At 42.8% G+C, this 15,191-nt stretch overlaps 1 protein-coding gene across 1 annotated transcript in view; it reads right to left on the bottom strand.

Moving 5' to 3' along the window:
- Window positions 1–140: 140 nt before the first annotated feature.
- The window catches only part of LOC117532727 (fibronectin-like), an 18,255-nt gene continuing 3,204 nt past the window's right edge, over window positions 141–15,191 (bottom strand). Inside the window, exons 2-21 of the mRNA XM_034196182.1 lie at window positions 14,875–14,896; window positions 13,605–13,865; window positions 12,767–13,045; window positions 11,104–11,364; window positions 10,066–10,326; window positions 7,044–7,304; window positions 6,693–6,953; window positions 6,219–6,479; window positions 5,882–6,142; window positions 5,539–5,799; window positions 5,165–5,422; window positions 3,610–3,879; window positions 3,263–3,517; window positions 2,911–3,174; window positions 2,537–2,797; window positions 2,192–2,449; window positions 1,289–1,549; window positions 945–1,202; window positions 588–854; window positions 141–498 (exon numbers count right to left, since the gene is read on the bottom strand). Of these exons, the coding sequence (XP_034052073.1) occupies window positions 230–498; window positions 588–854; window positions 945–1,202; window positions 1,289–1,549; window positions 2,192–2,449; window positions 2,537–2,797; window positions 2,911–3,174; window positions 3,263–3,517; window positions 3,610–3,879; window positions 5,165–5,422; window positions 5,539–5,799; window positions 5,882–6,142; window positions 6,219–6,479; window positions 6,693–6,953; window positions 7,044–7,304; window positions 10,066–10,326; window positions 11,104–11,364; window positions 12,767–13,045; window positions 13,605–13,865; window positions 14,875–14,896 (5,010 nt within the window). The 3' untranslated portion in view covers window positions 141–229. The remainder of the gene's footprint in view (window positions 499–587; window positions 855–944; window positions 1,203–1,288; window positions 1,550–2,191; window positions 2,450–2,536; window positions 2,798–2,910; window positions 3,175–3,262; window positions 3,518–3,609; window positions 3,880–5,164; window positions 5,423–5,538; window positions 5,800–5,881; window positions 6,143–6,218; window positions 6,480–6,692; window positions 6,954–7,043; window positions 7,305–10,065; window positions 10,327–11,103; window positions 11,365–12,766; window positions 13,046–13,604; window positions 13,866–14,874; window positions 14,897–15,191) is intronic.

Below are 15,191 nucleotides of genomic sequence, written 5' to 3'. Positions count from 1 at the left end.
TCATTGTGAAATGTCATGGTGTGTGGCGCAGTGGGTTGTGCGTTGGTGTTCGGATCAGGGGGTCACAGGTTCAAACCCCACTGCAGTCAGCATGTCGTTGTGTCCCTGGGCAAGACACTTCACCCCAAATTGCTCCTGTAGTGATTGCCCACAGTATTGAGTATGTTAGTCGCTTTGGATAAAAGCGTCTAACATGTAACATGTCATGTAATGTCATGGAACAGTTCCTTTATATCTTACCGGACTCAAAAGTAATGTCAGTATGTTTGCTGCTGTTGCAGCTGTTAGTGGAAGCTACCAGTGTAGCTGTGTACTCCCTGCCACAGTGAAGTCTCACAGAGCAGGAGGTGTCATTGGAGGAGCAGGATGTGACGTATCCGTGCTCTCCCGCCACCTCCACAGTGTAGAAAGCTGCTCCACTGCTCTCAGACCAGGAGAAGTTCCCTCTGTTTGTCCCACAGCCCACATGAGCAGTCAGGTTGGTTGGCTGACAAGGAGCTGGAAGAAGTGAAAAACGGATTTTAGATTATGATCTTTCTTCACTTCAGGTAAACTCTTGCAGACGTTGCCATAGAAACACATCCTACCTGTGCTTATTTCTATGGGCGGACTGTAGCTGCTGCGGCAGTTTCCATCCTGTGCTGCCACGCGGAAAGCATATCTCTGTCCACACAGCAGGTTGGTCAAAGTGTGTGAGGTATTAGAGGTAGTGAGCACTGAAGGAGTGGGGGTGCCTATCCTCTCAGTGTGTAAAGTGTAGTTGGTCCCTGACACCTGACTCTGGTCCCATGTGAGGCTCAGGGTGTTATCATCGCAACTAACTTGGCCCAGCAAGTTGGTAGGTGGACACAGAGCTAGGATAATACAGAATGGATAAGAAAAGCGTCAGTGCACAATTGCTGCATCTATATTTCAACAGTTTTCGCATAACAGTGTCCTCTCACCTGTTCTCAGCTCCACGGCTGAGCTGGGCTCGCTCCAGCAGCCTCTGTCTACAGTCACAACAGTAACATTATAGGTTTCCCCACAGTGGAGGTCAGTGAAATTGCACGAGTTGGAATAGTTAGAACTGCAAGTGTGATTGTTTCCATCATTTGCAGTTGCTGTTGCAATGTACATCTCAGCCCCTGTTACATGAGACCATGAGACAGTGCTGTCGTCACAAGTCAGAGACACGGTGACATTACTGGGAGCGCAAAGACCTGGGGAGAGGAACAAAAGTGTTTAATGTTGAGCTGAAATGTAAGGATATCTCAGATGTGGAACATGGTTTCAAGCCTTTCAGCACCTGCTTTAAAGATGTAAGCTGCACTTTGTTGTCCTGTGCATGTCTCAGAGTATGGTGTGACTGTGATGTTATAGGTTTCACCGCAGTGGATGTCAGGTAGTGGACAGCTGGTAGTGTTGGTGTGGCAGTGGTGTGCGTGTCCATCCCTGCTCGTCACTGTCACATTGTATCCCACAGCACTGGGGCTTCCTACCCACCAGACCAGGGCTGAGTGGTTGAAACAAACCAGTGTGGCGCTAACATTCTGCGGGGCACACGGGACTTGGGAACAAAAAGAAAAGAAACAAGGAAGTTATTTACTAACAGTGTATCAACTGAGACTTTGTAAGGTTCAGAAGTTCATTCAATTGCTTGAGATTTTGGAAAATGTGCTTTCTTGTCAATAGTTGGTATATAAAGATGAAACAAGAAGCCGGTTTGATTAGCAAAGACAGCTAGCCCGGATCTGTAAAGTGTCGAAACTTTAGAGATCATTTACACTTTATATCATACACCACAAAAAACAGCTTTAAACCATCCTTTACCAGTACCTATATAATCAGTTTGACTACTTTTCTTCATTTTGCCTGGTTTATAAGCTCTACATAGGTGGAATAATTACCTGCACTGCTCCCAGACTCTGGAACTCCCTCCCCCCGCACATCCGACAGTCAGACACAATCACGATATTCAAATCCCAATTAAAAACCCACCTGTTCAAATCTGCTTCCTCACTGTAGTGCTCCCCATTATATGTTTAATTTGTGTCCACTTGATTGTCTCCTCCATGATTTCCTGTTTGTGTTTTTATCATGTTCTGTTGCCTATTAGCGTTTTTTTAATTAACTTTTATTATTTATTTATTTTTTAACAAATTGTACGGTGTCATGAAAGGCGCCTAAAAATAAAATGTATTATTATTACCTGTTTCCAGAGATTCGCTGACACTGGGGGTGCTGATGCACTGCTCCCCCTGAGCCTGGACGGTTACATTTAAATCCAAGCCACAGGGAAGATTGTGGAATGAACAATTAGTGTTTGTTGTCTGGCAGCTATCCTGATGGCCTCCTCCTGCTACCTGAGCCAGGAAGCTGAGGTGTCCCACAGGGTCAGTCCAACTGAACTCTGCTGTGTTGCTGCCACACGTATATTGCTTTGATACAATTCTTGGAGAACAGGGGGCTGAAAAGAAAGCATAAGACAAAGTATATTGATGTAGGTTTAGCAGAAAGCATATCTATTGAATATTCTCTAACAACATTCACTTACCTGTGGTAATGTTGGTGCTTGAGCCAGGTGCACTGTCGCACTGGCTTCCTCGTGCAATGACTGTGGTCATGTAGGTTTGACTGCAGAGCAGATCTGTCAGGGTGCATGTAGCAGTAGCTGAGCTGCATGAAACTGTGTGCCCGTTTGGTGCTGTCGCATTAACTACGTAACTTGTGACATCAGCCATCGGCGTCCATGACAGAGAGGAATAATTGGTACCACAGATGAGGGTGCTGTTCTGGATTGAGGGAGAGCAGGGAGCTGAGAAGGAGCAAAGAAGTGGATAATTAGTTGTTTCTAAAGACCTTAAAATAAAAAAGTTTCTCTTTTTGCCTTTAAAAGCTTAAGGCTATCCAGGTTTCCCTCTTTTCTACCTGTCATCAGGATTGTACTGATGCTTCCAGTGCTGTTACAGGTGGCATCCTCAGCAATCACAGTCAGGTTGTAAACCTTTCCGCACTGCAGCTGGTTCAGCTGACAGGAAGTCGTATTGCTCCTACAGGAAGTATAATGCGGAGAGCTGTCCTCTCGAGCGAGTACAGTGTAGGCCACGGCCCCGGCAGCAGCTTCCCAGGACACCGTGGCTGCATCCGAACCGCACTGGAGGACACTGGTCACATTGATAGGGTCACATGGTTCTGGAAGACAAGATAGAGAGGGGGAATGAAATACATAATGTAAAGTCACAAAACGTCTTACATAAAATGTTAAAAAAAAAAACTCAACCTGTTATCACAACAGTTTGACTGGGAGAGCTGCTGCAGTTCCCCTGGGATTTCACTGTAACGTTGTACTGGCTGGCACACTGCAGGCCGGAGACAGAGCATGTGAGGTTTGAAGAGGAGCAGGTTTCAGAGAAGCCGTTGGGGCCCATCACTGTCGCTGCGTAGGAGGTGGCACCAACAGAGGCATTCCAGGACGCCAGGACAGAGTTTGTGCCACAGTCTGTCACTGCTGTTAAACTCTGAGGTGGGCAGGGTGCTGTAGGAAGATCACAGTGCTTGAAGTAAATGAATGTAACAAAACACATTTAGTGGAAATGATCATCCTTATATCATCAACATCTTTATTACCTGTCTCAACAGTCTGTGGGGGGCTAAATTGTCCACTGCAGCTGCCAGAGGAAGCTTTGACAGACACATTATAAGTCTCTCCACACTGAAGACCGATCAGCCTACAGCTGCCACTGCTAGTTTGGCATAAGACTGAACTGATATTTTCAGCCAGAGGCACAGCAGCGACACTGTAGTTGAGGGGCACAGCCGAAGAAATGTTCCAGCTGACCGTTGCATCATTCGTGCCACAGATCAGGCTCGTACTGAAGTCCTCTGGAGGGCATGGTACTAACAGAGACAGAACAGTGTTTTAATAACTCCAAAAAGTGATTTAGCAGCTAAAACTTGTTCCTGAAGGATTCCGGGAATCCATCGGGTCCGTCTGCGCCGCGGTTTTGGTCCGACCTCCTCCAGCGTCATACCCAACCGGGTGCGTTGCAGAAGCGGAGCGTCTTGCGTACCGGCTCGCAGTTTTTGTTGAGTTGGGCATATTTCCTGGACAGGCTACTTTGCACAGACAAAGTTAATAATAATTGTAATAGTCCAGTTATAAACGACATGAATCAAAGATGTGTTGCTGTAGTTTAGTGGTAAAAAAATGCATTCATCATCATAATTATTCTAGATATATAATTTACACACAGTGAGTAAACCGGAGGAGAACGCTGGCATTTATTCTCCTACTTGAAGGACTAGCAAATTGTGTTTATTTTGGGGATCGACTGGATGCTCTGACCGTTCCACTTCCTACCCGGCGCTATGCAACGCCTCGCGTCGCGTTGAAAATAGACCAGCCGCCTATTTTTAGCGGAGCCCAGCGCCGAGACGCTTCTGGGACGCTTCTAGTCGTAACGCAGCGCGTCTGGTGGAATAGCACCCATTGACTAGAGTGGCCGTGATCGTGGTGAACGCTGCGGCGCAGCCGTAACGGCCCGTCCACACAGCGGCGTACGTTGAAAGCTTCACCATTCACTTGAATGGGGTGACGTCACTTTTCGCCGAACTGCATTGTGGGAAGCGAAGCAGAGCTTTGCTAGCGTGGCTCGCTGCAAAAGTTGAGACATTTTCAACTTTTGAAGCTTCTGAAGCATCAGCCAATTAAATCCCGTTTATGCAAATCTGCCAGTACAAGCGCTAGCCAATCAAACCGCGTGTATGCTGGGAGAGACACACCGCAGGTCATTTCCTCATATTCCAAAAAATGGAGGAGAAATTAATCATAGCGGTAGGGAATCACCCGGTCTTGTACGATCAGTCCCTGTTCACCTACCGGGATACAAACCGGAGGAGCCAGGCATGGAGGGAGGTGGCAGAGATAGTGGGTGAAACTGGTAGGTTTTCACCTGTTTGGGGAGTTGATATCCAGTTTACTTCATAAACTGTATGTCGGGGGCGGGAGATTCATGTGATTGTTTGTTGGTCGCGTTGCTCGCGAGAACTCCCCAAGCTTCAGACACGCCCACCGCCAAGATTAAACGCACACCGCTGTGTGGACTGGCCGTAACACGGCGCAGACGGACCCGGTAGAATCTAGGGGAGTCAATTAAACGTGGCCAGACGTCTCTCTCTGTACCTGGGTTTTGTCTGAAGGGGGCACTGTAGTTGCTAACGCATGTGCCATCAGTGGCAGTCACAAGGATGTCGTAGGCCTGTCCACAGACCAGGTTACTCAGAGTGCAGTTTGGGCTGGAGCTGCTGCAGGTGAGGTTCTGTCCGCTGCTGATGGCTTCCAGGGTATAGCTCACTGCGTTGGCACTAGGTGGCCAGGATACCTGCGCAGTGGCAGCGCTACACATCCGCTGACTGGATACATTAGAGGGAGAACATGGCTCTGGAGAGGGAAACAAAACAAACCTGGATAAATCTTATAAATAACAACAAAAGCACTATTTAATAGGAAAATAAACACTCTCATTCAAGATTTGCTGGTGGTCAGGGTTGTGTTACCTGTGTTTAAAGAGACAGTGTCACTCAGTTGACCTGTGCAGTTGTCATCAACTCCTGACACACCAATAGTGTAAACCTCCCCACACAGGAGTCCAGGGAGGCTGCAGGAAGTGTTGTTGGTCATGCACTGTGACCTGTGACCCCCGCCGCTCACAGCGACAGCAGTGTAGTATTTGGCGCTGTCACTGGCCACCCATGACACAGGAACAGGATCCGAAGCACATGTGTGCATGGCTGTGACGTTTGTGGGAGGACACGGCACTGAAGGAAAATAGAGATGGAGGAGTAGTTTGAGACAGAATTCTTTCTACCTCATTAAATGTGATAAATCTGCGTTTCTCACATGTATGCACTGTGACCTCTGCGCTGGGCAGACTGAAGCATGTCCCGGTGACAGAGAAGGCGATCACAGAGTAGATGCTTCCACACATCAACCCTTCTGTGATGCACTGGGTCTCTGTAGAGTTACAGTACAGAGGCTGACCCATTCCTCTGGAGATGATGGTGGTGTAGTTCTCTGTAGGAACTGAGATGTTCCAGGTGACCGTCAGCTCGCCGGTAACACAGGCCACACTGGCCATCACATCCTCAGGACCACATGGCACTTAAACAAGAGGGGAGAAGTGACATAAGTAATTTGCAATGGAAACAGAAACGGTTGAACCCTCTTAATTTACTACCTGAGTCCATGGTGATTTGTGTCGAGGTGGACTGACAGTTTCCATTATCGTAGGTGACGGTGACGTTGTATGTCTTTCCACAGGGCAGAGAGCGGATTTTACAGTCGTTGACCGTGTTGCTGGTGCAGTTGAGCTGATCCCCGCTCTTATCCACTATGGTTGCTGTGTAGAGGCCTGTGGGCTTATGGTTCTGCCACACTATCAGAGCATGGTTGGCATCACAGTCTCTGAACGCCTCAATATTTGTTGGAGGACAAGGAGCTGATGGAGAGGCAGAGGATTTAGTTGATTAGATGCACAGTGCATCCAGCTTTGGAGCATTTTAAAAGGAGGTAGATGTTAGTAAAAACGTGAAGGATAACCAGAGTTTCCAGTTCGTAAAAATGTTGTCGCAAATTTTTTTTCTTCCTCAAAATATAATCACGAATCAACATTTTAAATCGAATTAGTATGTTTTCCAACCCTCTGACCTACCTGTCATAAAGCTAACTTGGTTACTGGAGCTGCTGTTGCACTTTATATTGGTGCCGATAACGCTGGCAGTGTAATTCTGTCCGCATCTCAGGTCTTCGATCAAGCAGTTGGTGCCCATTGAATTGCAACTGTGCACATTCCCATTGTCATCCTCAGCGACGGCAACGTAGAATATAACACCAATGTTCGTCATCCAGTTAACTCTAGCAGAGTCTTGGCTGCAGTCAACTGATACTGACACATTAATTGGCTTGCAGGGAACTAAAGAAAAGAGAAGTTTGTGTTAAGACAATAACAAGCAAAAATCAAATCACATGTAAGTAAGTGTCTCACAGAGCTCCCAGTACCTACCAGTCTGAGCAATGTCTCCCAGTACCCTTTCAGTGGAGCAGTTGTCATTGGAGGCAACGATCCACACACTGAGATGTTCACCACATGGAACTCCCATTATCGCACAGCTGTTGGTGGAGGAGGTGCAGTTGTAGGTTTCTTCAGTGTTCCCCTGTGCTTCTACAGTGTAAGAGAGAGCTCCTGCTGCAGAGTCCCAGGTTGTGATCAACATTTCAGAGTGACAACCATCTCCTGTCCTAACGTTTGTTGGGAGACAAGGAGCTGCAGGAAAGGAGAAATAAAAAGACTCACTTAAATATGGTGCAAATCCAGGGGCAATATTTTTAGAGGCAGAACACTGTTTTTAAAGGCAGAACACTTGTAATGTAATTCCCTCCAATATCAAGATTCTACGGAAGAGGATTTTGGGATACTCTCATAATGCAGTAGGGAACATTAGAGGAGGTAACGGACTTTTTGCGCGACAGAAGGGTCCCGGAGGAAACCATATTCCAAATGGGAGAACAAAAGGTGAGTTATAAATATAAATGTGTTGTTTTGGCGTTCGTAAAAACAGCGAAAAGGCGTTAGAATATGAAATGGAGATAATGTTTAGCTAGCAGCAAGTGTGTTAGCTTATTCGCTAAGGTAATTTAATTCCCAGATCTAATCCTGTAAATAATATGTTTAGTTTGATCGACAATGTTGATAATTTAATCTAGTAAATTACGAGTTTATATCAAAATCTAAAACATTAAATTATAACCAGACTGTATACATTACAAATGTAATAATTACCCATTCTAGCTACTTAAGTTTAGCCAAACAATTCAAAGGACAAAATCAACATAATGTACTGAAAGACCAATCTTTATTTTAAGGGTCCTCTCCTTCTTTTAAATGAAATCTTCAGACGTGAGATTTTAGTAATACAGTAATAGTAAAGTCAACCTAAAAAACGGAACCACTCTTAACAGTCACATTTTCTTTATTTATTATCTAAAGCATGTGTTACATTTATGTTCCCCCTCTCATATTCAGCATCTGAAAATGTTAGATAAAACATTCAAATCTGACTGCAGATTAGCACCATCTGTGTGTGACGTGACACATTCTGCGGTACAAGGCACAAGCATTGTGATGCTTATAAAATGAGGCAAATAGAAATAATCATCTCATCGATTGTACATGTTGAAATAGCAATGAAAAAGGTGCCTTCGTTCAGCTGACTGTGTTTCTTTTGCCACAAGGCCTGACAATAACCATACCTGTTCTGAGGTGCAACGTCACAAACAAATGATGGTTCTATCAACATGGAAGCATGTTACTACAAAACTATTCAGTGTGCAGATCTTTGTTTTCACAATAAAAGTGTGGTTTCTCAGTGAATTTCCTCTATTGGTCTTGAATCTCATAACATCAGCTTTTTATTTTCCTTGTGGATGTTCTTTTTCATCAGAGAAGGAGAAAATGGTGATACAGCGGTGTCTTTCAGGCATGTCCTTACCTAACTGGAATGACAAGTGTTTTTTTTTTATTCAGCTGTGTACTCCTATCAGATTATCAATGAACAATTCATCAACATTAAAATATCAGTTTTTATTAAAATAATATTTAACTGTTATCAAAACGTAATGTAGAATCATGCTGTTTGTGTCACGGTCTGTCTGTGTTGTGTTTTGTCTGTCTCTGGTTTCCTGTTTTATTTTGAAAAGTGTTCACCCCCTGTCTTGTCTGTTGATTCTTGTCTCTGGCCGTTTCTCAATCGCGAGGATGCTTGCTTGGTAGCACATGTCTTCCGAGTCACTTGCTTCAGAAGCTAGGCAAGAATCCTTCCTGGCATTCAGAAAACGAAGAGTGGAACAGGCTAGCAAGTGTGCAGGTGTGCCTCATATGAGAGGCCCCGCCTTACATTTTCCGCCACAGATTTGGGGAAATTGGTCCGTGCGCAAAGCATTGTGGGGATTTTAAGGACGCGAAGTCTACCCATGTGCAGCCTCGAAATTACCCCCAAACCAAGGACGCGGCCTCGGTGGAATTCCAAGTATGCTGGAGATTGGAACAGTCCTTCGGCGGCACTCGATGACGTAGCATCCTTGAAATATTGGCTTGGAAGCCAGTTTCCTCGAGATTGAGAAACGGCCTCTGTGTTTGCCCTCCTGTGTCTGATTTCCTGATTGTGTTCACCTTGTGCCTCCTCACCTGTGTCTTGTTTGTGTGATTAGTCTTGTGTGCATTTAAGTTCTGTTTTTTCTGTCTGTCATTGTTGGATTGTTGTTTGTCTTGACTGTGTTCACTGGGAAGAGTTCTGTTGTTTCGTTAGCCTTGAAATAAAGGTATTTTCTGTTTAAATCTGCGTTTGTGTCCTGCCTGCTTCACTCAACCCTGACAGTTTCGTTGTGTCACTGCAATAATCACACAATATGTAGAGACAAATGTTAGCAATTCTCACTATATGTTAAAGAATCCTCGCTTAAATACATAAATGCCAAATCTATTTGAATAAAACACCAGTAAAATATAAATAGAGTACTAGAATTTACTTATCGAAGAAACCACATGCATGGACTGTCCGCAGAGCAAGCAATGAAACAAGTCTGATATTTGCATTAAATATCCAAAAGACAGCAAATACGGCCATGGTCAAGTTATGTCCACCCAATAAGCTAATTCGGTTGAGCAGCCTGTAGCACAGAGCTACTAACAGAGAGGACAGGAAGCTAACAGCCACACGGTTTCACTACTGCATAATGTGAAGTGAGTCTCTCACTGAAGTTGGTTCACTACAATTACCATGCTTCTGACTTTTTTCTCAGAATTCTGACTTTAATCTCTGAACTCCAAAAAGAATTATCATGTGGCCCTAATCCTCTTCCGTAAGAATCAAATCACAATTGCAATGTGTGTCAAAATACACAATTATATGCGTTTATATAAAAACAGTTCAGTCCTAAAATCAGACGAGCATTGAGAACAAGTTGTGCTGTAGTATGTATTTTGGATTCATGATATATTTATATTAACAAAATGAAATCATACTCACAGGTCCGGACAAACTCAGGATTGCTGGCTTCGCTGTTGCATACATCGCTGACGGCATAAACAGTGTACTTGTAAAACTGACCACAGCCAGTGTTAGTGAATAAACACTTGCTGTCTGCCGTCCTGCACTCAGTTATTTGGCCACTTTTGTCCACAGCCGTTGCCACATAGTAGCGGGTGTTGTTGGTGGGCTGCCAGCTAAAGATGATCACATTGCTCGAACAATCGTGACTTGTCTCGGGATTAGCAGGAGCACAGGAGACTGGGAAAACATTTTGACAAAGAACAGTTATAAGAACAGGGAATAAAACGGTTTAAAAATGTTCAAAATCTGCCTGGATGTCATAAAAGAAGTCCAGTTGTGCAGAATTGAGTGGAGTTTATATTGATCACTATTTTGTGACGCACTGTATTGTTTTAAAAATGAAGTATTCACAGCAGATTCACAGGCCACAATTCACCTCCTATTGTTCAAAGGTCGTCAAATAGATACAGATGTTTTACTCCTATTGTAATTTCCCTCTTTGCAGCATTCAACACATCATTGGAGTAAACAGGCAATTTAGCTGTGTGTGCGTGTAGATATTTCCCTAGGCGGACCGTATATGGTTTGTCTCCTTTACCTTTTCACTCAGACTGACGTGAGAGCTGACCTTTGAGATAAGTCCTTGACTTAATAGACTCTAAAGACACTTGACCGACTGGTGTTGGATAGCTGGTCTTGGTGGCAAAAGAGAGTGTGTGTTTCACCCCTCAGCTTCAGAAAATCCTAAAGGAGACAATGGGAGGAACCTAATCAGCTTCCCTAGAGGATGAAGTTATGGGGAAATGTTGTGATAAAGAGCTTTGAATGTGTCCTGAACTGTGAGTGTGTGTGACACTGAGAGGTAGAATGAGAAGGTGTGGATATGTAGGAAACATATACAGACATGTTATGAGGCACAATGAAAGGGGGGGGGACAATACTGTACATACATTCACAAGGAAAGTACAGACAAATATAAGCCATCTTTTGTAGTTTACACAAGAGCAGGCCTACCTGTCTCGAACAGGGAATGGACGTTGGAGATGCTCTCACAGTCGTCTGAGATGGCTGTTACATGGACCTGGTACTCCTCACCACATTTGAGCATGGTGATGTGGCAGCTTGTGGAGGCCGATGTGCAGTTAAGGGCCGCACCAGTGCCATCAGTGGCCGTTACCCTGTACAAGTTGGCCCCGAATACCAAATCCCAAGTTACTGTCACCAAGCCGCTCGTGCAGCTGTACTCAGCTGAGACTGTCGTCACCGGGTTAATAGCTGAGGAAAAATGTGTGAACAGATTTTCAGAATATGTTTCAGAACATTGTTTTATAGGAACGATTCTGCCTGCGTGAAATTTAATGCTGGTGTTAAGATTCACTAGACCAAAAACGTATATCTTGTTTTGTGTTCCTTCATAAGAGGTCGAACTGGGTTAATTAAGGTTACAAGGTTAATTTTTTGTCAACACACTTATTATTTGTTCTTGTATAGTCCATATAACATAGACGTAGAGAAAATACTTATAATCTGGTACATTTCAGATTTGTCCATTAATGGACAAGCTCAGATTTTGGAAAGGGAAGAATTATATTATATCCTTTATTTAACCAGGTAAAGACTCATTGAGATTAAAATCTCTTTTTCAAGAGCGACCTGGCCAAGAAGGGCAGCATGAACACAGTTACAACAGATAAAACACAGACAATACAGGCAGACGAATACAGTGGTCGTAAAACACAAATTAAATGGCACATTAACCAGTCAATATGCAAATAAAAGAAACTATTACAAATCAGTAAAAACTGGCACAATTTAAAACGACTTCAATTATAGGATATACGAGCAATCACATCGACCAATAGATTCTTGTTCTCTGTCCTTTTAAGATGGACTTGAATTCCCCCATAGTGATACAATCTGACAGTTTCAGCTCCTTCTGTATATTATTCCATGCATAAGGGACAGCATATTTAAAAGCTTTTTTTACCCAGTTCTGTTCTCAATTTAGGAACCAGCATCTGAATAAATTCTTGGGAGGGCATATAGACTGGAGAGAACCAGCCCAACAGAGATTTATATATATAACCCGACCAATGGGAAAGTCTGCGTGCAGACAAAGATGGCCAATTAGCAGCAGCATACAAAGTGCAGTGGTGTACACTGTACACGATATCCATATCCAGTAACAAAACGTAATGCACAATGGTACACAGTATCCAAACTCTTTAGGCACTAGTCAGAGGCATTCATATAAAGCAGATCACCATTATCCAAAACCGGTAAATCAAATGATCAAATGTTTCCTTGTCTGAAAGGAGAAAGAGGATTTGTTTCTGTAAAATAAACTTTATTTTATCTTTAGCTTTGAAACAACATTCAGTGTGTGACTTGAAAGATACGTTCTGATCAATAATAAAACCTAGATATGTGTGACTCTTTCGATGTCAGTTCCTTGAACAGTACAACTCTTAGGGAGAATAGAAGTTAACTTTTTGCCATTTGAGAATATCCTGAGTTTGGATTTGTCTGCATTTAATACTAACTTGAGTTGAGATGAATGGGATTGAATAACATCAGAGGAAGTTGGGAATTACCCCTTTATACTTAAGTAAGGTTGTAGTCGGTCAACACAAAACAAAAAGGGCAAGTGCATCCATTCTGCTGCTAAGATACTCACTAGAGGTGTTGTATGTAACAGCAGAGGGCTCCCCAGGAACCAAGAAGCTGTTGAGTGATGATACTCCCACTGTGTATCTGGAACAGGGCTCCAGATCACTGATGTCCATGGTGGTTGTTGTGGTTGTTGTGGTGTTTCTGATGACCGGCTGATCGTTGGGCTTGTCGTTGTCACTCACGGCCACTTGATAAAGCAAGACTTTACTAACAGTGTTCCACGTCACTCGAGCTGTGCTCTTCCCCGTCGTATTTATGGACACTCCTGTTGGTGGCTGTACCACTACCAGGAGAAAATACAAGTTTAATCTTATGCATTTTTTTATCCTCAGTCATGTTTTTATACATCCCAACTGTAAAGGATTTGCTCAAACATAGCACGCTGTTTAGACTTATTTTTTTAAGGAACCTTGATTCTGATCCGTATTACAAAAATGAAACCCTCTGAAAAACAACAAAACTAGCATTTCATTTGCACTTACACGTTGCGATTGTCCTAGTATGACCTTTGGCCCCTCTTCCGGCGCTGTTTAATGAGTAGACGTAACAGTTGTACGTTGTAGAAGGAGTTAGGCTGTCCATGTGTCCAACAAGGCCTGTGAAGGTCTCGTTGTATTGTTTTGGGGGATTAATAAACAACTCTGTCACAAACAAGATGTAGCTGTCTGCCCCAATCATGCTAGACCACTGGAACTTTATAGATGTACTGGAAATAGCTTGTGAAAAGGTGATCTGAGAAGTGGCAGGCACTGTGGGAATGAAAGATAAAGACATAGATATTATTTAACAAAGTTGCTTTTCAGTTTCATTTATATGGTAACTTTTTTAAGTGTTTTCTTTACCTGTCTTAGTGATTTCAAAGTGTGTGCACACCACATGGGTGTATTGGAAGACCTTCAGTGTGACATTATAGTCATGTCCGGGTTTCAAACCCTGAATCAGCCTCTTTGTGCTGGGTGCATACTGCATCACCACCACTGGGGCGATGCTGGTGGAGTTCACAACCCTCAGGTCCAGACAATATACCGTAGCTCCACTGTAGCTGCTCCATATCACATTCAGTGTTGAAGCTGAAGGAGAAGTCACTGACTCTATACTACATCCTGAACAAAGAAAGAAAAGGAATAATATCTGTCTAGGAATATCATTTTCATTGCCTTTTGAGATGAAAGGGTAAAATAAAGTTAATTGAATCTGTGAATTTTACTTTATTTAACTATAGTGTTGTTTTTTGTATTTGCAGGAATATCAAACCATGGACTATTGTGAGTTAATTATATAATTTTGTGAATAACCTATATAATATATTTGGTTGCGATCAATATTTTCTGTGCTAAAAACGTCCCACTGTTTGCTCAGAATTCAGGCACAGATCTTTTTCCATACCCTTACCCTTAAGAAACATGTTTAAGAAGATGTGGCACTAATGAACACATTTACGGTAGGAGTGAGTGGCAAACGGGATGTCTTTTACATATAAAGCAGTGGCCCTCTAGTGGTGAGCAGCAGCTGATTTTATTTTCAATTAATCAAATCCTTTGTCCATACAATCCACCTCAAGCTTTTCAGTTAGCAGCAGTGTTTGTATGTTGGACGTGAAACACTTAATCACATTATATTGTCTTTAATTGATCAGTTTAGTTAATATCTTACATTTTTTACAATAGGGTTTATATATATTTATTATATATATTTTGCGAAAGGAGCAGGTAATATAAGATTATTTTCTTCTCCCTGCTCCTTTTCGGGTATGGTGTGTTTATAGAGACATGTTTTGTAAGTAATTGTTGTACATTAAGTTGTGCATACCATGCACGGAACAAATAAAAATGAATGAAATGAGGATTTGGGTGAATTAAATATGTTTGATTAATTTCTAAGATGGTTTTGATCAAAGCTCCAGTTAGAATAAGTTATACCTTATTCAATATAACAGAAGAATAGATGACTATATGAAGATTCACTGTGTTGATATTTAAATGATAAAGCTATTGAATAGGAACATTCTTATCAATATCTCGAACTATCGTGCCATCTCGGTGATGAACACATTTTTTAAATCTGTCAGGGCCTCTGCTCACATCAATACTATCAGCAAAACAGAACACTCACCTGTAGCCAAAACATGTTGTGTCTAAGGAAAATAAAAACATTGGACATTAAAATATGAAAAAACAAGGATGAAATTAAAGCAAAACAGAAACGTATTTATATGCAATGAAAAGCATAATTACCTGTATGACAGACAAAAGGATGACTGAATAAAACATCCACATCATATCCATTGTGATTGTCAGAGTTTCAGTGCGTTACTGTACATCCATATGTGGGTTCTTTACACTGCAGCTCATCTGCAATATTTAACGGCTGAGAGTCGGAGATCAACTTTATGGGAACCAATCAGGACAGCCTAAATGAGGACAGGTGAA

Source organism: Gymnodraco acuticeps, unplaced genomic scaffold (assembly GCF_902827175.1).
Source record: "Gymnodraco acuticeps unplaced genomic scaffold, fGymAcu1.1, whole genome shotgun sequence".
NCBI lineage: Eukaryota > Metazoa > Chordata > Actinopteri > Perciformes > Bathydraconidae > Gymnodraco > Gymnodraco acuticeps.
This window is presented reverse-complemented; position numbering and strand designations above follow the sequence as displayed.